A 27,674-nucleotide genomic window follows, 5' to 3' on the forward strand; every position below is an offset into this window, starting at 1 on the left:
AATAACCCAGAGCATACCAGTTAAGGGGCTACACCCAAAACAAGACCTTACTTGGGGTCCCCATGTGTTTGTGGATGGAGCTGCTAGCATCCAAATGTTCCACAGCTTCCTGATGGAAGAAGATCATCTTGACCACCTGTGATTCTTGAAGTTTCACGACCATCAAGTCGGTTTATCGCATGAGAACTCACATGTTTGGTAACTGTCCCTCACCAGCTGTGGCCTTTCATGGTCTGAAGAGAAGAAACGTACCCCAAGGGTGCGTCGTTGTGCACCGACGTCGACGTTGGCCTGAATTTTTTTGTCCGCTTGCGAAGGAAGGAGCAAGACATGTATATGCAACCTACGACCCGGCTTAGGTTCAATGACAGAACCTTCAAGACCCGGACGTGGGTCAGGACCCTCCTCCGATGGAGCGCAGCTTTGGTCTTGGATTGGACGTTGTCACAGATGCGCTGCCATCTGTCCGACCAATCCCCGCAAAGAAGCTCGAGCAGTAGCAGAGGTCCCAAAGGGTTCAAGGAAGGGAAGATCTGCACCTTATCCGATGCGTCGCCGAAAGGTATCACTGAAGGTCACAGATGCTGCGGGCCACAGTGAAGTTCCACAGTGAAGCCTTGACCTTGTTGACCCCGGATCAGATGTGGAGTCACGTCCAGATGTAGTGACTCGCATCACACATTGCAAAAACTTTTCTCGATGAGTCATGAGGGCATCGGGAGTAAAAGCGTCGGTTGCACTTATCGTGTCCTAGAGGTTGTGTTCTATTTTGTCAACCCCAGAAACAGGAAGTGAGGTTGTTTCCTTCTGAGTTCCCTTCTCTGAGGATCTTGCCAGGGGTAGCGGTATGTCTGCGCTTGTGAACGGTCTCATTCGTAAGTCCTATTTTATAATTGTTAGCATTCGTTCGGAAAAAATGCAACATATATTGTTTGGATCCAGTTTTGAAACGTGTCATTTAAACTAACAGTTGCTCACTATCTGCTTATCGTTTGTATCTGAATCCATGTTTCCATCAAAGACGTATTTGCAGTCATTCGCTCCTTTTGCACTGCGGGAACTTTCTAGAACCTTTTCAGGAAGTAGGCCGTTTCTTTTTGTGTTGGTTGACAGCAGACAAACCAGGGACTACGGTCTCAGGTCCCAGAGCCATTCTGGATCCCAATAAGAGGCGGGATCTTTTACGTTTCCACAGGTGATTGGTAGAACTCATAAGCTACGCCTGTTACCAGATGGATGGCCTGCGGAGCGCCATTTTTAAAAACTACTACGGTCACTAGTTAGCTGTTTTCTTTGGACAAATTGAACAGATCAGGTAAGATATGGACCGTAAGAGGTCCGAGCGCTTCTGGCATGCTACGCCAGAGGGATTTCCACTGTTTGTGGGATGATTGTTTTCTCCCAAATAAGTCTGGAGTTAGCTACCAGCGAAGATACCCATCTGGTAGCCCATGGTCATTATTCTTCCTCTTCTGGGGTTTGAGTGCGACACTTGCGCCCCGTCGGTCCCTCCCGTTACCCCCCAAAGTAAACGATTGCCCTTGAGGAGGCTACTTCCTTGAATGGAACTCGAGTCGGTAAGTTTAGAACTCGTCCGTTTCAGCTCCTTTATGTTGAATTGCATTTCGATGTTACAATATCGACTGTCTGTAGCTGAGTGATGACGGAACTATACAAGTGCCTCCAGGTTTTAGCATAAACAAAGATCGATATCAACGTGTCAGAAAATAGGAAAAATTTTATTCTGCATTTAAACAGCCAGGTATTCAGTCAGGAAGAAAAAAATAAAAGAAATCATGTATAAAGATTCCAGCACTTTCACGTACTACCATTTTATGATGCAAATACCACTTTAACCATTTATAAAGAATAATAAGTGCAAATGTTAAAAGATGCATCGATACGAGCCTCCAAGATGGCTGACTTTCACCACCTGCGCCCATCGCAAAAGTAACAAGCGACAGACTTGCGCGTGCGGCCAAAGCTTCATCGGTTCTGCCAGAAACCAAACGAAACAAAAAATCCAAAATGCGTTTTACAATCAACCAGTCTATCACATTTTTTTTTTTTTTTTTTTGGCAAGGCTTTCAGATATTCAGTCTTCTTGGCCTGATCTCCGTGGAAACACAAGGTTGGTGGCCCCCTTCCGAATAAGGAGCGGCATGGCGCGGGGTTTTTAGTCACACACGACAAGACGGGGCTGGAGAAAATCCACAAAAAGAAAAAAAAAAAAAAAAAACAAAAAACAAAAACAAATAAAATAGCTCTTCCTTTCATCAGTGCAAAATAAAAAGTCCTGTTTTTGAAGAACGACCTGTTGAAATCGCCGGAACGCCATTGAACGGAATCAAACAGTAACAGTGCCTTGTAAAATATTAAATATAGGCAGTCTCTGAACACCTCGGAGGGCAGGTCTGGTCGTCGTCAATAACATTCAATATGGTCAACAAATCCCAAGAAGTGCCGCCCGTGCGTCCCGAAGCCTCTCCTTGTCCCTACGTGTTATTAACCAGCCGCACCGAGACGTGCATTCGGCGACCGAAAGTGAACCGGCGAGGCGACGATCCGCCACGGGTTGCGCGTGGGGACGGCCGATGGCCGAGACGCACCAGGCGAGCGTTTTTGGGATCCTTTCCAAACCCTTGGCGGCAGCCTCGTGGCGGTTCGCGAGTCCGACGGCCGTTCCGAACACGTCCGCCGGCGTTCATGCGAACCCTTGCGAGAAACTTTTGAGTTTAAGTGACTGTAGTGCTCTTCTTGTAAGAGCAGCCGAGGGCTGAGACCAAGGATTTGGCCCCGGGTTCTGGTACTGGTATCCCATCGAGATGTGGAAAACTTCGAGATGAAAAACAAAGGAGTATTTCCCTTCTGTCAAGAACAGTCCGGTTGGTTTATATTTGCTAGTTTTTAGGCAAGTTGATGGTATTTTAAGGCAATTTCTTTTTCTATGGACACTCAGTTGTATTGCGGCTGTTAAGCCCTGCAAGGAGGTATTGCACATGTAAAGGATCCGGGCTCTTGGTCGAAACGGGGCTGAGGGCCACAGAGGGGTTTGAAAAAGGATACGCCGTTGGATCTGGTCTTGGGATTCATTGATTATATTAAAACTTTATTGCTTTGCCAGCATCTTTTTTTTTTCCTAATGGTGTCTTAAGGCCGTGGAGGACAAAGGTCGACCCGGGCCCTGGATTTAGTGTAGCGTGTCACCTACTCTTCCAAAGTACCGGGAACTTCACATCAGATATAGTAGAAATAAGGCCCAGGATGTAGTTTCACTTCTGATCTGCCCCTATATTACATGTCTTTTGAGCTGAGGTGTTCCGATTCGCTCCGGTCGTCCGATTTCTTCACGAGTCTCCCACGTTTTGGACTGTGCTAACGGGGTTCGCTTCCATGTCGTCCTCCCCGGGTTTCCGGCCGTTCGTCCGCCCGTCGGCGGTCGCGAGCGAACCGTTTGACGTCACGGCGTCCTGCGAGCCCTCCTCGTCGTTCGCTGGCACTTGGATAAAATCAGTCCTTGGGATTTTCTCCTCCCGCCCCGATAGCAGGGAGGCTGACGGTTTAGCAGTCTTATGGGGGGTCTGCGCCGCCGGGCTGCTTTGACCCGCGGCTTTCGTCGCACCGGTTTTCCCGTCCATCTGCCCAGAGGACGAGTCCCCGGAGGAGCCGTTGCTCGGCAGCACCGGATCCTCTCTCTTCTTCTTCGGCGGTTTTTCAGTGTCCATGTCCTCGTCGGCTTGCATATGGTTGTCTGGTTCCTGAGCGGCGTCCTTGGCGCTGTCGGCTAACCGGAGCTCGGCGTCAGCGTCGGCGCCGGCGTCGGTTTTGGCCGTCACAGTGTCGGGGGAGGGCGACTGCTCCATCTCGTCGACGTCCTCCGTCGAGTCGTTTCCGTTCCCTAAAACTTTGGACTCGGCCTCGGTCGCGGCTTCCGGCCCTGGCTCAGGGGACGCCTCCGACAGTTTTTTGTTTTTGCTCGCTTTATCGCTTCCCTTCTGCGCCTTCTCCTGCTCTTCCTCTTTCGGCTGCGCGCCGCCTTCTCCGTCTTTGATTTTAGCCCTTAAAGAGTGGTCGTCCTTCCCGTCTCCGTTCCCGACGGCGTCGGCTCGTTTCTCGGCCTTCCTGAACTGCTTCTGGATCTTTCGGGGACACCACACGAATTTATCCTTTGGCTCGAAGTGGTGGTAAGCAAAGCGAACAAGCTCTTGTCGTTTCTGCTTGTCCAGGACGGCGAACAGGAAGTAGTCGAGGACGCTGCGTTTCACGCTGCTGAGGGTTTTCTTGACCAGGGTCTCTTCCAGGAAGAAGCGCACCAGTGGGGCCTGGTAGTGCTCGAAGCCCAGCTCTCCCAGACTCTTCAGGATGCGAGTGATGCGCAAGTTGTTGTGCATGTTCCTGCGAAAGGGATCCGACAGTTAGAGCTGCGACCGCGGTGCCAAAGGGAACGCCTCGGAAAATTATTTACCGCTCGAGATTCCCGAAGCGCTCCTTCCAGTTCTCCGCTCGTTTCACCTCTCCGGTGTCTTTGTTGACCAGACGGATGCCGTAGAAACCCAACATGAGCTCGTAGGACTCCACAAGCCTCCTCTTGGCGTCTTCGTTGTTCTTGAAAGCCTGGCGGGCAAAGAAAACCGATGGAGAATAACGAGGGACTGGATTAAGGTCGATGCGGGTTTTGGCTCGAAATCTGCTGCGTCACGTCACGTCACACCCACCTCAATCTCCTTCTTGGTGAGCTCTGACGCCATGTAGTTAACCCCTGGTTCTCTCAGCGGAAACAGCCTGACGACGAAAAAACAATCATATTGTTTGCTATCGTTCTGACTGATATTCCCATTCGACTTATTGGGGAAAATATGAAAACCGGAGTCGCTTTCATCCCCCCCCAAAGTAAAATGAGTCGCAAACAAAACCCACTTCGGATCGTAAATTAAAAAAAAAAAAAAAAAAAAAAAAGATGCTCCTTTAGCACGCCAGTCTCCAACCCACCCTTTCAAGCAGCCATGGTGAGGAGAATATTCTGAGCGTATCCTTGAGAAACGTGATCTTACACTACCCAGCAGGGGAGGAAGGAAGCATCCGGCCTGAACCCAGCAGTCAAAAGCACCCGGACCCCCCCGCCCTGGCTTGATGTCCTATTGTGTGACATTGACATCCAATCTTTCAAGTCCTGCGTTAGCTGTTCGGGGTGTAGTGTCCTCCATTTTCCTAACTGGGCTGCGGCCTGCTGAAGATGACCGGACGTTTTCATCTCACCTTCATCTTTCTCTGGGTTCAAGGACAACGTCAACTGTTGTACTTTCTGCCGCTTTGTATGCGCGACACCGCTTCACGCAAGTGCTGGCGTCACTGCTCAAAGTAACCTCTAAAAACACCAGAGCGGCCTCAGTCCTGCCCGTACATCTATTTAAAATCATTATACCGTAAATTCCTAACTATAGAGCCCAGCTTTATAAAGGCTGCACCTACTATTTAAAAAAAAAAAAAAAAAAATTGTACATAAATAATAATTTTTTTTGAAAACCTATTAGTCAATAAATGACGGTAACATCTACTGGTACATAACGCAATTTTTTCTTTTTTCTTTTTCAAGAACAGATGCCGAACTTACGAGCAACAGCTCTATTTCCTTCTCCAACAGCCAGACTGATCGCTCGAACGCCGCGTCAAATGCATTTCTGCGCGCCTTTTTCACGTGTGTGCAAAAAGCACAAAATGCCTGATCAGAAGGATTACCAGAAAAGCGAGCGAGATTCCCCAAATTTCATTTGTCCACTGAAGGAAGCCACCGCAATTACTAGTCACGTCGTTGCAAAAGCCGCAGTTCTCGAAGCGTGTGAAAAAATTACCGGCTTATATGCCGGAATTTACGGTAATCATTGCAATAAATGAGTGAAGACCTAGAGACCCATCTATATAAATACAGAGATTCTTCGTTCACCAAAGGTGCAAGTGAAAGGATAGGCTGAATATGATAAGGTGAAAGAAGTGATAAACTTTGGCGTTGGCGTAGCTGCTTAAATAACAAAATACAAGCAACGTCACGGGCGGCCGCTCTATTTATACAGCCCTCACCGCCCACCTGAATCATGCTCCGGTGCAGAGGGCCTACGAATCCAACCGAAGTTTATCAAAAGTTTAGGAAACGCCATTGAAAGATATCAAAATGACAGCTTCTGCGAGCTCGCAGAGGACGATACACACCACTGGATGTACGAGTGAACTCTCTCCAGTCTTTTGTAGTCGTTTTTCCACTCCTTGAGAAACGTTTCGATGTAGACGTCTGTCGGATAAAAACAAAACGGTTAACCTTTAAATGCAGGAAAGACATTATAGGATCTTCTGGGCGCCTTACCATCGGGCGCAGAGGGAAATTTGTTGAGATAGAACTGCAGGTTGTTCATTTTGTCCTCCGTGCACTCGTCGTCCGTCAGGTTCTGTAAGCAAACAACAACAGCAGCAACAGTTAAGATTGCTCACAACATCACCTTGAAATGACAACTGACTCACCGGGTATCTTCTCCTGTAGTTTTGCATGTCCTTGGCAGCTCTCATGTTCCTGGGCGTGTGATGCCACTGCAGAAAAAATGAAATAGAGAAACGTAGTTGTGTGTGAAGCAACAAGAACGGCTAACCTTCTCCTGTCCATCATCGACCGATGCCAACAATGTCAAGGTGTGTTACCATCGATGGTGACAATTTAACAACAGGGAAAATATTGTGAAAGTCGTTTCATACTCCAACAGAAGCGTTCGCCTGTTTTACTTTAACGCTTACATTTACACCGAAAGACAAAACTGGCAGCGTTGGTGTTAATTTCCGTGGACTGTCCGATATTTTGACGTCGCATCAAGCGCTACAAAAGTAAGCTAGGCTAGGCTAGGCTAGTTAGCTAGCTAGCTAGCTCGCTGGCTAGCCAACGGCAAAGCTAATGTTAGCTTTCCGGTTAAAGGCAGTAACGGTAAACGCCTGGCCGTTTTGCAGCCGTAATGGGCTGCAAGTCATCATATTCCCGGTCATGTCATGATTCTAGGAACTGCAAATTCCGCTGGGTATTTTTCACGGTACGTACTGTTACCAGATTCCAACCAGATTTGTTTTTGTCTTGACTTGACCGACGGGTTTGGGTCTCTCCGGCCGGGTCGTCTCCATCATCCGTGTCCCAGGTCGAGTCGTACTCACATACACAGTCGTCCTCCATCATAAGACAATCGACAATTAACCATCTAAAGCGAACCAACTGGTTAACCACGGCGACTGGGCGTTAACGAAGTTACACTTGCATGTTCGAGTGAGACGAAGGCGGCCCTGACCGTCCGTCTTTACAGTCTGCCAGCGTCAGACAGCGGCACAACTGGCGGCTGCAGCACCGTTGCTGCGTTCAAGTGCCGCTCGAAAACGCCACAACTCATCGTCATCGCAGCTCCAGTGAGCGAGTCTGAAGCTGCCGCGGATTCTTATAACAATAACATTGCCGCTCTTACGACCTTGGGTTTTATTTAAACACGGAAAATGAACACAATAACACCGTAAGTATTTACTGAATGGCGTCTATCGCGGGCTCACGCTTTAACGGCTCAACTAGCATAACACGGGTGTTTCTGAATTGAGATCATCAGTGAAGCGGTCCGGTAGGATAGTTTGTTGTCCGACGGCCTTGAAGGCAACATTCTGGAGAGTCAAACCAGCTGCAGAACCAGTGCATAACGCACATCCTCACTGAGAAGCAAAGGGTTAGGACCACGGTGACAGAAATTTATTTTAATTTAATTTAATTTAATTTAATTTTGTTTTGTTTTGTTTTGTTTTGTTTTGTTTTGTTTTATTTTATTTTATTTTATTTTATTTTATTTTATTTTATTTTAGTGCCAGTGCTTATCTCAGACCTCCTCACTGACAGAGAACTAAACCAGTTGGTTTAGGACTATAATGGTAATAATTAAATTAAATTAAATTAAATTAAATTAAATTAAATTAAATTAAATTTAATTTGATTTGATTTGATTTGATTTGATTTAATTTAATTTAATTTACTTTAATTTAATTTAATTTTAGAGACAGTGCATATCACTGACAGGGAACCAAACCGGTTCGTTTATGTCCATGATGATAGAATTTTTTTTTTTATCATTATTTTATTGTATTGGATTTTATTTTATTTTATTCTAATTTTAGAGCCGTTGCATTTATCTCCGATCCCCTCACTGATAGAGAACCAAAGGTTTAGGACCACGATGATAGAATTTTATTTTATTTTATTTTATTTTATTTTATTTTATTTTATTTTGTTTTAGCGCCAGTGCTTATCTCAGACCTCCTCACTGATAGAGAACTAAACCTGTTGGTTTAGAACTATGATGGTAATAATTTACTTTAATTTACTTTACTTCAATTTAATTTGGTTTAATTTTATGGAATCTAATTTAATTTGATTTAATTTAATTTAATTTCATTTCATTTCATTTCATTTAATTTCATTTCATTTCATTTCATTTCATTTCATTTGATTTAATTTCATTTGATTTAATTTTATTTCAGAGACAGTGTATATCACGGATCCAAAACTGACAGAATTAGAATTTTTTTTTTTTTTTTGTTATTTTATTTTATTTGATTTTATTTTACTTTATTCTTAGAGCCAGTGCATATATCTCAGATCCCCTCATTGACAGAGAACCAAATCAGTTGGTTTAGGACCATGGAGATAGTCATTTTAATTTTATTTTATTTTATTTTATTTTAATTTTCGTACCAGTGCATATCTCAGATCCCCTCACTGACAGAGAACTAAACCAGTTGGTTTAGGAGCATGATGGTAATAATTTCAATTTTATTTTATTTTATTTTATTTTATTTTATTTTATTTTATTTTATTTTATTTTATTTTATTTTATTTTAGAGTCAGTGCATGCTTATAGTAATTTCAATTTTATTCTATTTTATTCTAGTTTTAGTTGTTTAATTTGGCAGATGGAGAAAGTTGATTCGCTGTGGCAACCCCCGAAAGGGAAAATCCGAAAGGAGAAGAAGAAGTTTTAGTTGTTTAATTACAAAGCGTAGAATTACTGAGCGTATCCCTGGCGTGTTGAACAGTTGCTCGATTTTAATTCAGCAGCCACAGAAAAAAATGCTATACTTATGGGATTTCACTTATTGCAATTAGCAGAACAGTGAGGAGGATGGATGAGATCAGGATGGAGTCCATCGGCGGAACAACACATTTCAGATGTTCTGGAGATAGAGTCATATTGAGATGTGCACATAGTGGAGATCTGAGTAGATGGCAGATCTGAGGCTGGAGGCCTAGAGGACGACCAGAGGGGAGATTTATTGGATGCAAAGAGGACATGTTAGTTGGTGTGAGAAGAGGATGCAGAAGAGAGGGTTAGATGGAGGCGTGTGATTGGCTGCGGCGACTCCTGGAGGAGCCATTTTTCCCAAACTTAATGATTAATACATGAGTCAAGAAATATGATTTAATTTGAATATATATATTACTGAATATATTATTTGAAAGGAAGTTGGCAAGGTGATGAATTGAGAAAATAGAGATTCTGACTTTTTTTTACTGTTTATCCGATGCAGATGGAGATCGGTGGGCACGGACACGACGCAAAGATAGGAAGGTAATGCCCAGAATTTAGTCTGCTGACCTTTGCTGCAATTTGTTGACTTGGATTAGAATGTCAGAAATCCTTTCATTTAGTTTTATGTTGTGTACTTTGCTAGAGATCCTTATAACCCGGGGGAAATAACGTCACCCGGCTATTATCAGCTGCTGCATCCTTGAACATACATCAAAATCGGATAATTACCACTTCCCGATCGTTTCCCGATACAGGATTATCAGGCACATGTAAACAAACTCATCAATAAGTCAGACGGACAGAAGCGCCAATGAATCCCCACACGTGTTCGTTGCTTTGTGGAGCTCACTTGAATTCACAATGTTAGCATAGCATCTTCAGAAACATTCGGAGCACAGGTCCCGTTTTTTGATCCGACCGAACGCGCACGACGCCGTCGGCCGGGTCGGGTAGCGTTTGTTTTTTTGGGGGGAAGTAGTTGCTCAAAACGGGATTTGTAATTACGCCGCGTTGCCCGGCTTTAACAAGCGATTGCAGATGCATTTATACATGAGGATTTATAAATAGGACGGTGTTTTATCAGAGGGGATTCAATGTTGAATGGCTGCTGGCGTGGGTTTCTATTTTTGCTCTTAGTTACTGTGGAAACTGGAGGGCTGTGAAGGCATCCGGTATCGGCTTTTGCTGTTTGGTGCCGCCGCTTTATAAATTAGATTCCCCGACGCCTCGCTGTCCGCCAGGTCCGCGCGGACGGAACAATTTGTTAATGCGCGCGGAGATTACGACGATTATGTAAAAGTCTGGCTGTGTTACTTTGGAGATTTGGCAGGAGTTGAGTTTCCAGAGGGCTTCTGGGTGGAACGGAGGGGTCAGGATATGAACCAGATGTAAAACCCCGTTGTGAATTATTCAATTATTAAACGTCGAGACTCTCCGTTGAACTGCATGAAAAGGAAAGAGGAGTAAACGCTATAATGGTTCCCGTGAAGTAAATGACGAGGAGGCGGGGAGCGGAGCGGGGGCGGCAGCAGACTGAATATCATCTGATATTAACCATAAATAATGAAAGATAGGCAGAGCGGTAATAAAATTTAAAAAAAAAAACTGTGAGAACGTGGACGGCGTTGGCCGCGCAGGAGACGCCGACCGGCCCTTCGGCCACGGAATCCGCGCGACAGAAGATATCGAGAAGATGAATCAGAAAGGATAACGCACAAAGCGTCGGATATTTGAAAACCGCTCTATGTCTCCAACAGGTGGCAGCCTCCATTAGAAAAGACCAGAAGCAGACGGTCGTCAAAAACAGCTTCGCAAACATCCCCAGAAGCTGCGGACGTATGTGCGCGGACGTAATCTGGTTTTACGATCTCTCACAAAGGCTTCTGTTGGATTTGACAAGTAGTGGAGATGTTTACTGTTCCACATCTGGGTGGAAGGATGCAGGAAGGAGGTTGGAAGTTACAGCAAAGGGAGGCCTGGAGGAACACCAGCGCGGGGATTTATGGATGGAGTGGAAGGAGAGGAAGGAGGAGATGTTTATCGTTATCATTTTGTCCTCATTGTATATTTAGGCTGGTATAACAACAACAACAACAACAACAACAACAACAACAACAGCAATAATAATAATAATAATAATGACAGCAATAATAATGACAGCAATAACAACAACAATAATAATAATAATAATAATAACAATAATAATGACAGCAATAATAATAATAATAATAATAATAATCATCATCATTACAGCAATAATAATAATAATATAAACTTAATTGATCCCCATAGGGGATTTTTTTCTCACAGCAGTGTAACAGTTATAATATCAATAAATATGAATATAAATATAAATAGAGAGACAATTAGAAAATAGCAAATACATCCACAAATAAATAGACAGCAGAGAGAACAACAACAGCATCAAGGATAAGAATGGATGACAGAATGGGGGGGGGGAAAAAAGGGGGGAAAAAAAAAAACAGCAAAAGTGAAAATAGACAACCAAATCGACAACAACAGGGACAGGAACATGAACAGTGACAATAGCAATGACAAAAATCAACAAAAATAAAGCAGGATGTGAATGGGCTGAGACCAACAAGGATTAAAAATAGACATTGGAGTGTGACACATGAATGGGTGTGATAGTGAGGTTATGGCAGCACAATAATAATAATAATAATAATAATAATAATAATAAATAGGGGTGGTGCAGTGGTTAGGTAACCTTTCTATCTGGAGTCTCCATGTTCTCCCCGTGTCTCCTTGGGGTTCCTCCAGGTTCTCCAGGTTCCTCCCACAGTCTAAACACATGCAGGAGGTTCACTGGAGACCCTACATTGCCCGGCTGTGAGATGAAAGGGCGAATGGTTGTGGATCTCTGTATGTGAATGAATTTATTGATAATTATAATCATGCATCGGAGGCAATTTTGCAGATTCCAAGCACAAAAGTGGCCTCATTTGATCATAAAAATTTATCTCCAGCAGAGTCAGACACTCCAACTTTTCAGCATTTTGTGTCTCTCAGTTGGATTTGAGTTTTGTAGAGTTAGTTGTCGTGTTACTTTGTGTTCATTTCAAGGTGTCGTCCTTGTTAAACTGTAAACTACCCTTGCCGTGCCTGTTATCCCTGCAGAAGAGTTCCCAAGTTTGTCGATGGAGACATTTGATCCTTTCAAATAAACATCTGTGTGTGTGTGTGTGTGTGTGTGTGTGTGTGTGTGTGTGTGTGTGTGTGTGTGTGTGTGTGTGGGAGGATGGGGGGTGACACCCCCCCACCCACCCATCCCACGCCGCTGCAGACGGGTTGCTTCATCCGAAAAAAAAAAAAAAACAAGCAACGCTATCAGAGATTTACTGCTCCATGAAGGTGACTTTAAATGCAAATCCAAACATCCAAAAATCCTTTGTATAAATAAAAATGTTCCTTATCTCAGTTCACAGCAATGCACCGCAGATATGTTCCTTTTTTTTTTTTTGTTTTCTTTTTAAATTCAAATCCATCTGCTTTTATTCCTAGCAACCTCTTTGCACACGGTAGTGACTGAATTTAAATACAGTCAAATACAAGTTAGAACCGGATGAACTAAAAGAATCACTGTATTTATTTTTTTTATCTAAAAGTTGTTCATTATTCCATTTTCTGATAAGTCCATGCACTTCAGGGAGCCTGCTGCAGCTCATCCGTGTTAAACACCTGTTGTCAAACTTTATTGTTATTATCATTAACATTTGCAGTCTTTTGCTTCAATGGAGCTTCAACAGCTCCGGGCTGTAGCCGCGGTCCTTGCATACATGATGATCTGATCTTCTGGCTCCACCGGGGAGAAGCTCTGAGCCTTTTCTTGATCGCCGTGGCGATGGTTGACAGGTGAGGTCAGATGGGAATCTCCATGGTACCGTCATGTTTGCAGATGACACTGTGATCTGACATGAAAGCAGGGAACAAGCGAAGGTGAGGAGGTGAAGGTATGACCTGGAGAAGACGAGGGATGGAGGTCAGCTGGAGCAGGATGGAAAACATCTGTGTGAAGCAGAGGAACCGGAGTGGAAGGGCGAGGCTACAGGGAGTGGAAGTGAGGAAGGAGGAGGGTTAGCAGGTGCTTAGGGTTAGCAGTCCAGAGCGACGGAAAGGTCGCAGAAGAGAAGGTTGGAACTTGAGAAGAAGCGGTGTAGAAGATGGAGGTGAGAGGAGGAGGCAGGAGGGAGAGATGAAGATGAGGAGGTTCCTCTTTGGGAGTGAGGAGCATGGAGAAGATCAGGAACGAGTCCATCAGAGGGACTGCACATGTTAGATGTTGTAGAGATAAATATTGGACGGAGATGGTTTGGACATGGACAGAAGAGAGATAGTGAAGGATGCTGAGGCTGGAGAAGGTCTCGAGCAGGGCTGTCAAACTCATTTAATTTGATGTCGAGGAGGCCGGACCGGTAAAATTATTGCGTAATTACCTAGAAGTAACACCAAGTCCAAATATTTCCTTTGTTTTAGTGTAAAGGAGAACAGGTTAATGATAAATATCTTTCTATGTAATGAAGTGTTCCTTTCCAATATACATGACAAACAACCTGAGATTCATGAAGTTTTGCCTCAGTTTTGTCTTCTCAGTTCTCCGTGCATTTTGTTGTATTTTTTGAGTCTCATAGCGGCACCCAAACTTGCTGCATTCCCACCAAGCATACAGGTTTCTTATGAACCTCAACAAACACATAAGAAGTGGTCAAGTTTCTTGGAAAAACCCTGCACTCCATGTCCACTTTTCTCTTTTTTGACAACGACATCTTACCGATGACGGTTTCGGGGCCGACGGAAAAGCAGCTACATTTCTAGAAATTAAGTAAACATGCTATTTACAGACCCGGGAGCTAAATTCCTGCCATCTGCTGTAAGTTGTGAGTCACATAGTGTCCTGCCATGTTGCTAACACTGACGAAAACAATGCACCCCGAGCAGACAATATAGGAACTGCATTTTTATTTTTAAAAAGTAGTTCCTGATTTTTATCTTTTTTTCAAATTGTTTTAGTCCACGGGCCGGACTGGAGCCCCTGGCGGGCCGGTTCTGGCCCGCGGGCCGTACGTTTGACACCTCTAGTCTAGAGAAAGACCAGAAAGGAGGGTGAATATTGGACGGGAAGAAGACGGGAAGTGGGTTGGGGAAAAGAGGATGCAGAGGAGAGAGGAGCGACCAGTAGGGTCACATGTTGGAGCTTCACATCTCCACCCGGCTGCAGATACACCCCCTCCCCTCGCATCTTTCAAACTTTGCTTTTTACAGACTTTTCTTTTAATATGCTTTCCACGAGTATTTTTTTTTTTTCTTTTTTTTCAGATTCAGCAGACAGATTTATTCGGAGGAGAAATGCGCCTCCAGGCACGAGGTCCTCTCCTCGCCGCGTGATGCAAAAAAAAAACGTCTCTGCACCCGCAAACACGACGACCGGATCTCCAAGATGGAGCGAAGGTCAAATGTCGAGCCGTCGGTCGAAAACCAGGTACGCGTTTTTTGAGAAAACACCGGCTTCTGTTTCGATGTAAACAATTCCGGAGCGGCGCTGCGAGTCATGGTGAAAAATTAAATATCGTAAAAAACATTAAAATTTTACGCCGCAGCGGTTAGTGTTTACGCCACGACGGCTCACTTTGCTCCGGGTCCTCTGGCTTCCAAAGGGGAAGCGAACCGTGAGGATCGATGATCGGTCGCCGGGGCATCGGGTTCCCGTCTCGTCGGCCCGGATGTCAACTGATTTATGGCGAGGCCAGTTGTTAGCGTGCTGATTTGGCCACTTAACGCAGCTCCGAGAGCAGGTCGCTCCGCTCGAGGGGGAACAAAAGAGCGAGCGTTGATCCACCTGCAGGCGCCGTCTGCACGCGGTGGAGGATTCTGTCCGGGGGGTTTATGTCATTCAGCCGCGGTATCTCCCTCGGCGCACCCTAAAATAAAACCCTGTCCCCGGCCGGGGGGGGGAAACACGGCCGAAACGACGTCGTTCACCGAAGCGACGAACTCGGCCATTGAACTTAAACACGAGTCAATTATCCTGGTATGGTTACCATGGAAACCGGCTTCTCTTATAACATAGCATCTCTACTTGATCAATTGCACCTGTGTGCGTCGGTTCTCACACGCACGCACACGTTTTTGAACGCGTGCACTTCACACTCCCATGCATTTATGGATTTACAAAATTAGATTTTAATTATGTATTTAAGATTCTAAATAAAGACGTCGACCGATCCTTTTTGTCATCGGCTGTTGCATCGTGTTTCTTGTTTACGGCAATAATTGGAGTGATTCAGATTATAATCCAAACAGATGTTCGGAATAGTCTCATATTCCCTTTTTAAAGAATTCCTATAGTTTCGCTTCTAGAAGCAAAGAATGGGTCTTGGTCTTCCTTTGCGATGACAACCATCTGGGTGATTGGTCTTTCTCTTGACTTTTCGCTATTGTTACTGTTTCTAGACCAGGAGTGTCAAACTTCAGCATCATGGTTGCCCTTAAAGGGCCACATGTAACGGTAACAGTATAAATGGAAACAAATATAATGTAAAACCAATGGGACCACTCCTTAACAACTCCTTAAATACTGTAACTACTTATTACTCATTCAAATCCAGAATGCTACATATGCATTTGCATAGATGTAAAAAAAAAAAAAAGATGTTTACTTGTTGCTCTGTTACAAAGCTAGTTTTCACTGCTGCAGTGTTTTTGGATGCAATTTGTTGTTTTTGCAGAAGGCTAACTGTAGCATATTTAGCTCCGTGTTTGGCGTCTTTGTAACTCTGACGACCGATGCTGACTCATAACACAGAAGACATACCGGCGTCGTCAAAAGCCTTCCGTCTGGATCCTCTTCTTGGACATTTTAGGGATTATTTGTATTTCTCAATTCCACTTGTTGAAAATGGATGCGCGGCGAGCTAATAACTCCTTCAGAGCGGCTGCTGCTCATGATTCTTTACATTGCATTACATTCCAGTCATTTAGCAGACGCTTTTATCCAAAGCGACTCGCAAAAATTGCAATTCAATAACCGAAGATCCAAAGTAGTCGTTATTCAGAAGTCACCACTCTACCAGAAAGCCGTCTCAAAACCTTATACATACATACATTCATTTCTTCCTTTTTTTTTGTCATCCACGATGGGTTCATTGCAGAGAACGAATTTCCCCGGGATAAATTATTATTATTATTAGTAACACGACGGGTATGAATTGCGGGAAATGTAGTTTCGGATCAATGCACGCGTTTGACTTTTATTGTAAGACGCCAAATAAAATGACGTGGCGGGGCCACATGTAGCCCGCGGGCCTTGAGTTTGACACATCCTCCAGTAAATGAGGGGGTGAAGGGTTGCTCTAAGGGGGGTCCAGGGGGTCCAGGGTGAACCCCGCCACCCGGCCGTGACAGCGGGGACCCCGAAACACCCGGTACAGATATCAATGAATGAAGGAATTATCAATAACAGGGGTAATTATTGCACAATAAAGGTCCGCCTTTGTAACAGCTGGAAAAGTTGCATGTTGTTGTTGTTAGTTTGCGCAGGAGGACACGAGGTTGTTCCGGGTCAAACCGGGACTTTGTTGCTACACATGTGTTACAACCGCTCTGCGCATGCGTGCGGAGATCACCGATCACCGTCAGCATCACCTTTTAAACCCGGGGCTTCACATCCCCTCCACCTCCACACACACACACACACACACACACACACACACCGAACACACACACACACACACACACGCAACAGGCTGCGGGCACAATGTGGAGTGGACGCTGAAGCCACCTGTAACTGTAACCCCCCTCCTTCCTTCCTTCCCTCCTCTTCCTCCACCCCCCCAAAAAAAAAAAACAGCTTCCGACTTTCACGCCGACGCCGAGGATGAAGAAGCAAAACGTCCGGACCTTGTCGCTGATCCTCTGCATGTTCTCCTACTTGCTGGTGGGCGCCGCGGTGTTCGACGCCCTGGAGTCGGAGTCGGAGAGCTCCCGGCGGCGCATCCTGGAGCAGAAGCGCAACGAGATGAAGAAGAAGTACCGCTTCTCCGAGGAGGACTACCGCGAAATCGAGCGGGTGGTGTTGCAGGCTGAGCCCCACCGCGCAGGCAGGCAGTGGAAATTCGCCGGCTCCTTCTACTTTGCCATCACGGTCATCACCACCATAGGTGAGTTGGGGTGAAACGCCTCTGGATGGAGGGATGGATGGAGGGATGGAGGGATGGAGGGATGGGGAACAGTTCACTGACATCAAAACTCCCCTTTCCTTGTTTCCATGGTTTGCCCCCCCCCCCCCCTCCTCCCTGTGTGAAGGTTACGGACACGCGGCGCCCGGCACGGACGCCGGCAAGGTCTTCTGCATGTTCTACGCCGTGCTGGGCATCCCCCTGACGCTGGTCATGTTCCAGAGCCTGGGCGAGAGGATGAACACGTTCGTGCGTTACCTCTTACATAAGGCGAAGCAGAGCCTGGGCTTCCGGCGCGCCGAGGTGTCCATGGAGAACATGGTCTTCGTGGGCTTCCTGTCCTGCATCGGGACGCTGTGCGTGGGGGCCGCGGCGTTCTCCCACTTCGAGGGCTGGACCTTCTTCCACGCGTACTACTACTGCTTCATCACGCTCACCACCATCGGCTTCGGCGACTTCGTGGCGCTGCAGAAGAAGGAGGACCTTCAGGAGAAGACGCCCTACGTGGCGTTCAGCTTCATATACATCCTGGTGGGGCTGACCGTGATCGGGGCCTTCCTGAACCTGGTGGTTCTCCGCTTCCTCACCATGAACACCGAGGACGAGCGGAGGGACGCCCAGGAGAGGGCGTCGCTGAAGAGGGACAGGGGCCTCCTGGACGGGGTCCCGGGGCTCCGAGGCGAGGCCGGGAAGCTGCGCGGCGCCGCGGCGCGCAGCCACAGCACGCTCTTCCTCCCCATGGAGGGCGGCACCAGCCGCACCAACCTCATCGCCTCGCCGTCGGAGGAGCGCGAGAGGCGGAGGAGCCCCTGCGGCCGCCGCCCGCAGCCGACGGGCCCGTCGGACGAACGGGGGCCGGCGGCCGGCCTGGGCTCGCTGTGCTCCTGCGTCTGCTACCGCCTGGGGATCTGCGACAGCCCTTACGTCTCGCGCCGCGGCCGCCGGGTCGCCTCCGTCCGCTACGACTCGGTGGCCCGCAGGGTCCGCGGCTGCTCGCCGGCCTCCAGGGACAACACGGGCCTCTCCTCCCCGGGGAGCGAGCTCTCGCCCGGGCACAGCTTCCAGGAGTTCCCCCGCTCCAGGAGGAAGTCGGTGTAGGGAACCGGCGTCCCTTCCTTCGCGTGCATGTCCACAGATCCCTCTTTTTCGCCACACCTGCGAGTGTGTGTGTGTGTGTGTGTGTGTGTGTGTGTGTGTGTGTGTGTGAGCGGTTCACGGCGCACGCCGACACCCTTGCATGTACGCAACGCATGTTCAAGTGCTATGTAGAAATGTGCAAAGCCGGCCTCCTGACCGACGTCTTCTCGATAGAACGGCTTTGCAGCCGCTCAGTCATGAAGGATCTCCATCGGACCTATGAAGATTTTTCTCCTCATATCAAAGCTAGAAGATGTCACTAACCCTTTTGTTTTTTTTTTTTTTAAGGAAAAAAAAAAAAAAGAGAAATAAGCCTTAAATGACTTAAACAAAGCACAGGGGACGCGTGGCTTTTTGCTCAGAGGCGGCCGCTTCGAATGTGACGGACGGCGCACCAAAAGCAGAATGTAGCAGGTTGTTTTGGGAGCTTCCTGGACTCTGAAACGCGTTTCCTTCCTGTCTGGGGGGCTGAGCGGGGGGGGGGGGGGGTCTTAACTTTTAAGTCACAATTAGATGTGAATCTCTTGTAGTTTATTAAACTAAAGGTAAGGAGTGTGAGCGTTTTCATTTCAGCCTAAATGTAATCGTGTATTTGCTGGATTTGCAGTGAGCGCGAGCTACTTCCTGTTCTGCAGACTTTTGGCCGTGCCTTAACAGTTCTGAGAACCGTCCCGCTCGAGTTCCGTTCCAGGAAGTGATGCAAGCATCGGAGACGTGCACCTAAAGCGCCGCACACAAAAACAAGCGCCAGAGGAAGAGGACGTTGGATGACATGGTGGTGGAAGCCGCCACCTGTGAAGCTTCAGAAGATCATTTTGATGTTCCCCTGCAAGCCCTGGAAACCCCTTTGCAGCAGAGAAGAGCGGCAAATCCGGTTCCACCGTCTTGAATCCCACCGATCACCTCTGTCATGGAGATGATCATTTGAATTAGTTCTCGAAACCAGTTCTCGCCCCGGAAAAAGGACCAGAAATGATGAATCCTCTCACGCCATCTGCAGATCTGGTGCACCAGGAGGCCACTTTACATGTTAATCCAGTACAGATAGGATATTAGAATATAAAACAATGAGCGGTTGTGAAACACCTTCTGCATTTCACTTTGTGCAACAAGTGATGTCGTAGCAAAGTGTTTACCGGGAGCATCGAAAAGTACACAATATTCAACGGTGCAGAAACAGAGCCATTAATTCAAAAAAAATTAAAAAAACAATACCTTGGACAAGGGAGCCCTCTGCAGGGGAGAACCTCAAAATTAGAGTGCCGTTTGCCCGCGTGGCTGCACTTATTTAAGGTCATGATCATCTACACAAGTAAAACGATGTTTTAATAGCGTGCAGATTGAGAATGCAGATTGCCGACATGCTTCTGAGATCAGACGTGTCTTTGTCCCTCACTCGCCGATGTCAACGTGTGACTCCGAATGTTGTGTGTCTCCGTTGGACTCGTGGATGGTTGCACGTCTCAATATGACATGTGAAAAAGCAAACGAATGGTTGTGCATCTCTTTATGCAAGTGAATGAGAGGGTGAATGTTGCACGACTGAAAAACTTGCAGGTCTCAATATTTCCAGGGTGAACGGCTGTATCGTCGTTTCCAGCCGATATGCAGGATGACTAGTTTATATCGGTACAAAAAAAATCCAAATTTTTGTCATTTTATTTTTTTTATTGAACATAAATTGTATAAACAGATATACATTTGTACAAACATATATGGCAAGGTAGAATCGAATGCCAATGAATTAACCGGGGAAGAGGAAACAGGACATAAGGACATTTGTTTCTGTATGTAATCACTTAACTGTACAAGTTAACAGTATTAAAGGTTTGTGAGAAATGTTTAATGCTAAAAAAGGGAAACAGATAAATAAACAAATAGGCGTATAATAAAAAGATTAAAAAAAAACATAAATAAATTGTAAGGGGAATATAATATATATTTCACTCAGACATCAAACTGTATATTTTTTGGTTTTTGGATTTTTCCATAAGTTTTAAGGATTTTTTTGCATGATTCAAAATTGTTTAAAAAGAACGTAAAATTGAAGAGCACTTTTGCATTCTGTTTTTGTGAATGAACAACTTGGCCAGGCCTAAGATAACATTGTCACATAGTTCATCCCTTTTGTTGCTTAACAGGAAACCAAATATCATATCATCTCTTGAGAAGGAAACTGGTGACGATGGAAATTTGTCTTTAACACGTTTTTGAGTTTTCGCCCAACAGTCCTGTACTTTTTCGCATGTCCTGCTTTTTGTCATATGCATCCTTTTTCTTAGTTGCTCCATTGTTATCAACTGTTCCGCCGAACGTCCGGTTGAACCGTTGCCGCTCTTCACGTTTTTTTGTGTTTTTTTTTACAAATAGCATAAATAAATATCCATATGTACAGATAAACATGGCTAGGTAGAATCGAATGTCAATGAAACAACGGGGGATGAGGAAGCAAAGGACATAAGGACATTCGTTCTGTATGTAATCAGAAGTTAACATTGTTAAAGGTTTGTGAGACATGTTTAATGCTAGACGAAAAAGAAATTAGATAGATAAATAAATTAAAAAAAACCTGCAAGGGGAATATAACATGTATAACATGTATATAACATGTAACTTGGTGGTTCACAAGAAATCTCAGACATCAAACTGTATAATTTTTGGTTTTAGGTTTTTTCCCAAAATTTTAAGGATTTTTTCGCATATCCTGCTCTTTGTCATCCTTTTTCTAAGTCGCTCCAATGTTATCAACCGTTCCGCCGAACCTCCGGTTGAACCGTTGCCGCTCTGACGTCACTTTTGGCGGATGATAACGATGACGTCTCACTGAAAAAAAAAAGGTTGTAGTTACCAACGGTCGCCTGTAGGGGGCGCTGTCTGCCCCTCACGCTGGAAATAAAGCTTGTCTTTTCTTCGCTCTCTTCCGCGTCATCTATCAGCCCCACCCAAACCGGAAGTAGCCTGACAACCTGCCGATGAACGAATTCCCAATTCCGCTCTCTTCGTCCCAGATAACCGGTTGCTTGTGATTTTATTTAGCGGATATTACATCGTTATTCTCGTTATTCGTTAACTCACGTTTTCATCCTTCTTAATGGTTTAGAACGGACCACTGTGAAGCAATTGTTGTGAAACGTATCACCGGAAGCAGTTTGGCACAGTGCGTTTAGCTTGGCGCAGCTGTTGAAGGGAAAAGGCGTAACGTTAGCTTGTAAACACAGCGGGCTGAGAAATCACGGTGGGCGTTCGGAACCCGGAAAAACACCGACTTCGCTTTGCTCTTCCTCGGTCGTTTAAAGCCAGTCGGTGTCAGTCGGTTCCCCTGTCACCGTTCGAGGTCGTAACGGTGACTGTCGGTGTCTTCATAAAACACTCGACTGGGCGTTAGCGAGCTAGCTAGCTAGCGGAGCAACTTAGCCGTAGCAACAGCAGCAGTTAGCTTTAGCTTTAGCGGTCGTACGGCAAAGATGATAGCGCTCATCAACAAACTGCTGGACTGGTTCAAGGCGCTCTTCTGGAAGGAGGAGATGGAGCTCACCTTGGTTGGGCTGCAGTACTCCGGCAAGACCACCTTCGTTAACGTCATAGCGGTGAGGCTGCTGCTAACAGATGTGCTAACGTCAGATTTTCCTCTCAGCATCTGGCGGCGTCCATTGTTGTCCCGCGGTCAGCAGACGGCGGCCGGGCACCGAGGCGCTGCGTCTCCGGGGCTAGCGGGCTTCAAATCCGCATTTCGGCAAATTATTTTTCCAATCGGGAAATCTGACAGCTTCCCCTGATCCGTTTGACACCACGGAACAGTCAACTGAATTTCTTGTCAGGGTCGTTTTCTGGATTTTCCTGGTCGTTCCTAAAATGCTGCTGTATGATGTCATGGAGGTGTAGAGGATGTCCAAGCATTCATAATCTGATAATTAATTTGATGAAATGCTTTATACAAGCCTGTCTTTCCACTTGATCATCATCATCATCATCATTTGTGCAGATTTGTTTTCATCGATCCCTGTTGAATACTGGACAATTTATCAGAGGTTTTTGCAGGTTTTCTTCTTTTCTACTGTCACTGTCAACAATCAGGCACAAGAGTCCCACAAGGGTTTATCAAGTGAATGCATATGGTTAATAAACGGAAAAGTAGTTTGTTTCGTGACTGAGGAAAGGTGGATTAATAAATGCGTTTGTGTGTGTTTTGCAGTCAGGCCAGTTCAGTGAAGACATGATCCCGACAGTTGGATTCAACATGAGAAAAATTACTAAAGGAAACGTCACTATTAAGGTTTGCACTTCCTGTTTTGTTTTCGACCTGTGTGTGTGTGTGTGTGTGTGTGTGTGTTGTGTGTGTGTGTGTGTGTGTGTGTGTGTGTGTGTGTGTGTGTGTGTGTGTGTGTGTGTTTGTGTGTGTGTGTGTGTGTGTGTGTGTCTCATCCAGTCCGATGGCAGCGCAACTTCGTGTAATCAATTACCAAATAAGTGTGTTAGACGAGTCAGTTGACCGGAGGATCGAGAACATCCAGAGGATGAAATAAAGCCAAGGAACTTATTTTCTCTCAACCCTGATTAGTCCCTAGTATATCATTGTTCTTCTCCAGTATTTTATGAGTAACTTGCTTTGAAATCACTTTTTGTTAAGTTTCAAAAAAAAAAATGCCGCAACAAATATTCATCAAAAGATGCGGGTAAATCCAATTAAAATTTTCAGTGGAAGCCCCTAAAAATGATCAAGAGATATTTGATAATCCTCAGTGGACGAGCGAGAGGGCCGCCGGACAGAAGCCGAGTCCAAAATTGTGAGGAGAGGTTCGATCCCGTCGAGCTAAAGTGTGTGTTCTTCTTCGTCTGCCCTCAGCTGTGGGACATCGGCGGCCAGCCTCGCTTCAGGAGCATGTGGGAGCGCTACTGCCGAGGAGTCAGTGCCATCGTGTGAGTGTCGCGAGAGTTGAGAGGTGGTCCGGCCCGGCCCGGCTCGGCTCGGCTCGGCTTGGCTCGGCTCACCCTCCGCCGGCTCTCACTGCCGGTACTTGTGTTGCAGCTACATGGTCGATGCGGCGGATCCGGAGAAGATCGAAGCCTCGAAGAATGAGCTGCACAACCTGCTGGACAAACCGCAGCTGCAGGGGATTCCTGTAAGAACTCCCGCACACGTATTATGGGATGAGATAATGTGCCCGACAAAAGCCCAAGACTCTGAATACCTCCATATAAGTACCGCATCAGATACTTGGTGATTTCCCCCAAGTATTTCAGAATTACCTCCTGCAGTATTGTTAGTCAACACATTGGAAAATGACTCCTCAGGGTGTCAGCAGCACGGAGATGTTTGCACTTCTGCCGTAGCTTACCACAAAGCAAAAATCCACAGCACATTTGAAACAGTAGATATTGATGCAGTTTGGTGGAAAACAGAGGAACTGAATGTGAAATAACTGAGAATCAACCATTTTCAGATCCTCAGTTGATTTCAGAGTCTGCCAAGAATGTTCCCCGGTCAGAACATAATCCGGCGAGTCAGACAAAATATAACAAGCAGAAAGAAGCAAAGAATACCCATAAATATCCTTTTAAATCAGAAGTTCAGTTATGCTACATTTATCTCTCACATCCTGAAAGTCATGTTTTCGGTGCCAACATTCCACATCCTGTCTGGGATTCAGCGACACACTGCTGCCCCCCTGCGGTGGGAACAGGCACTTCAGATGTCTCATTCTCTCTCTCTCTCCCTCCCTCTCTTTCTCTCCAGGTTTTGGTTCTGGGTAACAAGCGGGACCTGCCCGGCGCTCTGGACGAGAAGGAGCTCATCGAGAGGATGTGAGTCTCTCCATAGAGGCAACTTTTAAAGCAGAGCTCGTCAATTATCTGATCGGACGATCCGGGAGCCTGCTCCGATGTATCAATTGTGGAAGGTTCGGGGTGCCAGGAAGATGAAATACTTCTTACGTGTAGAAAATAAAGTGTAGTAGTGCTATTTATGAGAGAAGAAAAGTGAAATATCTTGAGGAAGTGTATAAAAATACTGGAGTGAGAGCTGAACATTGTGTTTCTGCAGGAACCTGTCAGCCATCCAGGACAGAGAGATCTGCTGTTACTCCATCTCCTGCAAGGAGAAGGACAATATTGGTACGTACACACACACACACACACACACACACACACACACACACACACACACACACACACACACACGCACACACAGAATGGATGCCTGCTTCTTAACTCAGGTGTGCAGTAACCGTGGTTGACCACTAGATGGCGCCACAACACTCGTGCTGTTTTTGTCCGCTTTTTTTGGTGATTGTTTGCATCTCTTTTCTAATCCGTGTGTGTGTGTTAGATCGAACTAGAGATCGTCACAAATCGTTTGTGGAAATCCATTTTTATTAAAAAAAAAACAGCTTGAGGTAAAGTGTTGGGACTGAGAGTAAACAAATTAATGAAAGAATGATCAATAAATGTAATTAGTTCCACATTGAGATCAACAAACTGCATGAGCGAGCAGCAAGTGAATAATCTAAATTCTCGGAACTTTGAAAAATATTGGCGTCGTTTTGAGGGACAATTTTAATATTTAATGTTCTAGAAATTTTATAGCAGGAATAGATTTTAGTATGTCAGAGTATGATGGGAACGTGTCTTTCCCATTTGTGCCATTGCTTTGTGTAAAATACCACTCTATAAATGCTTACTATGTAAATAAGTACTCATCTTCCTGGGTAAGAAGGGGTTATCTAAGCTTCTCTTCACCCCCCCTGCAGACATCACCCTCCAGTGGTTGATCCAACACTCCAGGACTAAGAGGAGTTCCTGAGAACAGACCTTCCCCCAACCGAACAGGCCACACCCTCTTGATCGAACCCCCAAATCCCCCCCTGTGTCCCCCATCCTACCATCACCCCCCCACCCCCCCACACCCCGACCGCCCAGATGCTCTGATACCATTTCAAGTCCGCATTTCTAAAACACTACGTTGCCATCAGCCTCAGTGCCGACGCAAAACCGATTGGGCGTCAACTCGAGCGTCCCGATTGCTCGAGGGACTCGGCGGTCGGCTCGAGGTGTGTGTCCCCAAACCACGTTCGCTCCGCAAAACGCCGTGCCCCGTCATGCTTTGCGCCGGACACCTTGAGATGATTCTAATGACGCATCCAAGCAGCATCGGGATTGCGGGAGATGACTTTCTAATCAGAACGTACACTCTGCAAACGTGCTTTCTGCATCACCCGCCGTCTCTTGGAGGCGCGAGGCGCGAGGCACGTGAACGCACCGCCGCCGGAGGAACGACTCCTGCCAGTGAACGCAGCGCGTGAAATTTTTTATTTTTTATTTTTCCCACCGGCACCTTGTTTGTTCACACATCCCTTTTGTTGCCGATTTTTTTTTTTTTTTTTTATTAATTTTTTTAAGATTAATTTTCAGGGAATGTCCACCAAGTTTTATTATTTTTATCAGTATTATTTGAGTCCGTTAGCTGCTTCCCATTCCTCTGTCTGCCCCAGGAATTCACTTCCAAATTCCCATTGCGCTTGTTTTCTTTTATTTTGAATCTTTGATTCACCTCATATCTAGACCTTGTCTTCGTGTCCAGCAAAGGCCAAACGGTCCTGAAACGAAGCCTTGAGGGACGCCTGTCCTCGCAGGAGACAGTCGGGCGCGTTGACAAAGAAAATCTCCCCAAAACCGGTCACACGGCTCGCACGAGTAGAACGAACGGATAAAAACGTTACAGCAAACAGATCGGATTAAAATGAAAGTTACTTTGTAAATATGCGTCGTATCTCTTCCGAACTGCGACAATGGTATCAGATCATCGTCCGGATCCACTCGGCCTCCACCTCCACCCGCGCCCTCCATCTCCAAACTTTGAATTCCCGTGAAAGGAAAAAGCCTTTTGTACGTTTATAAACCTTCGCTGTTGAGAGCGTCCGTGACAAAAAAAAAAAAAAAAAAAAAGACGTTCAGCTGGTGGATCCTCCCTTCTTCATCGCCTCCCACACCATCTTCCTTCCTTCCTTCCTCCTCCCGTGTAAAACTGCTTGTCTTTTCTCTTCCTTCCATTTTATTTGGATGTTTTCCCTTCTCTGCTTCTGCCCTTCTGCCCCCCCGCCGAGCGAGGGACGACGAACCGACCTTTTTATTGCACTGTTTGTTTGTTTGTTTTTGTAAGCTAACAACCAGGGGAATAATGTTAATAATCTCCGCCATGGCAGGAGGAAAGCCTGTTCTCTGTTTATATTTCTGTAAGATTTCTTTTGTATTATCTTTTTTTATGATCTCGACAGTCGTGTACGTTGCGCGTCGCGTTTTTCTTTTGTTTTGTTTTTTTTTTTTTTCCCGTTTTCGGCTTCACAAGTGGTTCCGCGTCCTCCGCTCCGATCGATCAAAGCACATCGCGTCCGGCGAGACGGGGATTTAAGAGAAGAGAAATTCCACGTGTTTATTTAACTTTTAACATCAGCAGCAGTTTAAATTTACTTACTTTATAATAATTATAATGAATAATAATGAGATGAGTTTTTGATTGTAATGATATTTAAAGCAGGAACCTGAGAGGAGATTTATTTATTTCAAACTCGACACTTTGTCACGAATCACTAGTCAGTGTTTGGATTCCCTTGTTTTTTTTTTTTGTTTTTTTTGTGCAGATCAAAACCCCATTTGGTTTTTCAGGCGAGGAAAAAAACCCCTCTGTCTGGACGACCATCGTCGAAATCGGTTTATCGACTGAGGCCGCGGACGAAAACCCGAAGAGGCGAGATGCCAGTTTTTTTTGTTTTTTTTTTTCCCCGTCTGACGTTTTTTCGTCCCGAGCCGACGTTAAAATTCGACCCACCGATTCGAAACTAAAAAGACAAATCCACTTTAAGATCCATTCGGCCGAGAAACGTTACTGGATGAAAACGATCATTTTCAAAGTGGAAACGGACGCCGTTTGTTCCTGAAATGGCGCGTTCGGGCCGCCCCTCCCCCTAAACGGGGAAATCGCCGCTTTGTCATCCAAGCTTTTGTTTTGGCGGGAACCTCCCCCCTCCCTCCCCCGCCTTTTAATGAGAATTAAAGTCTTATGGATAGTACTCGTGCTTTTAATCTTCTTGAGGTACAGAAGTGAAACGTGAGGAGAAAATAAAAAAGGTTCTGGGGAACACGACGGAACCCGCCTGTGTTTTCTTTCGCCTCGGACGTCCGGTGGGTCCATCGGATCGACCAATGAGCCGAGCCGCTGCGGTCACGTGACCCCGTCGGAAGGCTTTGCCGTTTACAAGAACGC

The 27,674-nt window shown here is 45.9% G+C and overlaps 3 protein-coding genes across 6 annotated transcripts; 2 read left to right on the top strand and 1 right to left on the bottom strand.

Annotated features, from left to right (window-relative positions):
* Positions 1-844: 844 nt before the first annotated feature.
* On the top strand, positions 845-18,971 carry kcnk15 (potassium channel, subfamily K, member 15). Of its 3 annotated transcripts, XM_086159047.1 has the most exons (4): positions 845-875; positions 14,424-14,586; positions 16,954-17,263; positions 17,409-18,971. In XM_086159047.1, the coding sequence occupies exons 2-4, from the start codon at positions 14,545-14,547 to the stop codon at positions 18,377-18,379; spliced, it is 1,323 nt and encodes a 440-aa protein (XP_086015173.1). In that variant the 5' UTR covers positions 845-875; positions 14,424-14,544; the 3' UTR covers positions 18,380-18,971. The 3 variants fall into 3 exon arrangements, with proteins under 3 accessions (XP_086015173.1, XP_086015174.1, XP_086015172.1); XM_086159048.1 differs by lacking the exon at positions 14,424-14,586 and having other exon boundaries at positions 846-875; XM_086159046.1 differs by lacking the exon at positions 845-875 and having other exon boundaries at positions 14,132-14,586.
* ogfr (opioid growth factor receptor) lies at positions 1,721-7,346 on the bottom strand. Of its 2 annotated transcripts, none has more exons than XM_086159045.1 (7): positions 7,079-7,346; positions 6,511-6,576; positions 6,356-6,437; positions 6,205-6,283; positions 4,716-4,782; positions 4,466-4,614; positions 1,721-4,395 (listed from the first exon to the last, which is right to left on the bottom strand). In XM_086159045.1, the coding sequence occupies exons 1-7, from the start codon at positions 7,202-7,204 to the stop codon at positions 3,348-3,350; spliced, it is 1,617 nt and encodes a 538-aa protein (XP_086015171.1). In that variant the 5' UTR covers positions 7,205-7,346; the 3' UTR covers positions 1,721-3,347. The 2 variants fall into 2 exon arrangements, with proteins under 2 accessions (XP_086015171.1, XP_086015170.1); XM_086159044.1 differs by having other exon boundaries at positions 7,073-7,346.
* A 2,396-nt stretch (positions 18,972-21,367) lies between the features above and the next one.
* On the top strand, positions 21,368-27,556 carry LOC147226911 (ADP-ribosylation factor-like protein 8A). The gene is made up of 7 exons (XM_086159049.1): positions 21,368-22,005; positions 22,611-22,691; positions 23,262-23,335; positions 23,445-23,538; positions 24,153-24,220; positions 24,459-24,529; positions 25,165-27,556. Exons 1-7 carry the CDS (start codon positions 21,883-21,885, stop codon positions 25,215-25,217), a joined length of 564 nt encoding a protein of 187 aa, XP_086015175.1. The 5' UTR covers positions 21,368-21,882; the 3' UTR covers positions 25,218-27,556.
* The last annotated feature ends 118 nt before the right edge of the window (positions 27,557-27,674 follow it).

This window comes from Fistularia commersonii, chromosome 14, assembly GCF_037954325.1.
Source record: "Fistularia commersonii isolate RoL2024-O1a breed Wild chromosome 14, RoL_Fcom_v1.0, whole genome shotgun sequence".
Taxonomy (NCBI): domain Eukaryota; kingdom Metazoa; phylum Chordata; class Actinopteri; order Syngnathiformes; family Fistulariidae; genus Fistularia; species Fistularia commersonii.

Excerpts from the sequence above, each read along its gene's own strand:
- ogfr (XM_086159044.1), bottom strand. The coding sequence starts at position 7,204 with ATGATGGAGGACGACTGTGTATGTGAGTACGACTCGACCTGGGACACG. Across the intron at positions 6,284-6,355 it reads ATTTCCCTCTGCGCCCGATG|ACGTCTACATCGAAACGTTT; the intron begins GTAAGGCGCCCA and ends TTTATCCGACAG. Across the intron at positions 4,783-6,204 it reads GTTCACTCGTACATCCAGTG|GCTGTTTCCGCTGAGAGAAC; the intron begins GTGTGTATCGTC and ends TTTCGTCGTCAG.
- kcnk15 (XM_086159047.1), top strand. The coding sequence starts at position 14,545 with ATGGAGCGAAGGTCAAATGTCGAGCCGTCGGTCGAAAACCAG. Across the intron at positions 14,587-16,953 it reads AGCCGTCGGTCGAAAACCAG|CTTCCGACTTTCACGCCGAC; the intron begins GTACGCGTTTTT and ends AAAAAAAAACAG. Across the intron at positions 17,264-17,408 it reads CACGGTCATCACCACCATAG|GTTACGGACACGCGGCGCCC; the intron begins GTGAGTTGGGGT and ends CCCTGTGTGAAG.
- LOC147226911 (XM_086159049.1), top strand. The coding sequence starts at position 21,883 with ATGATAGCGCTCATCAACAAACTGCTGGACTGGTTCAAGGCGCTCTTC. Across the intron at positions 24,221-24,458 it reads AAGGAGCTCATCGAGAGGAT|GAACCTGTCAGCCATCCAGG; the intron begins GTGAGTCTCTCC and ends GTGTTTCTGCAG. Across the intron at positions 24,530-25,164 it reads CAAGGAGAAGGACAATATTG|ACATCACCCTCCAGTGGTTG; the intron begins GTACGTACACAC and ends CCCCCCCTGCAG.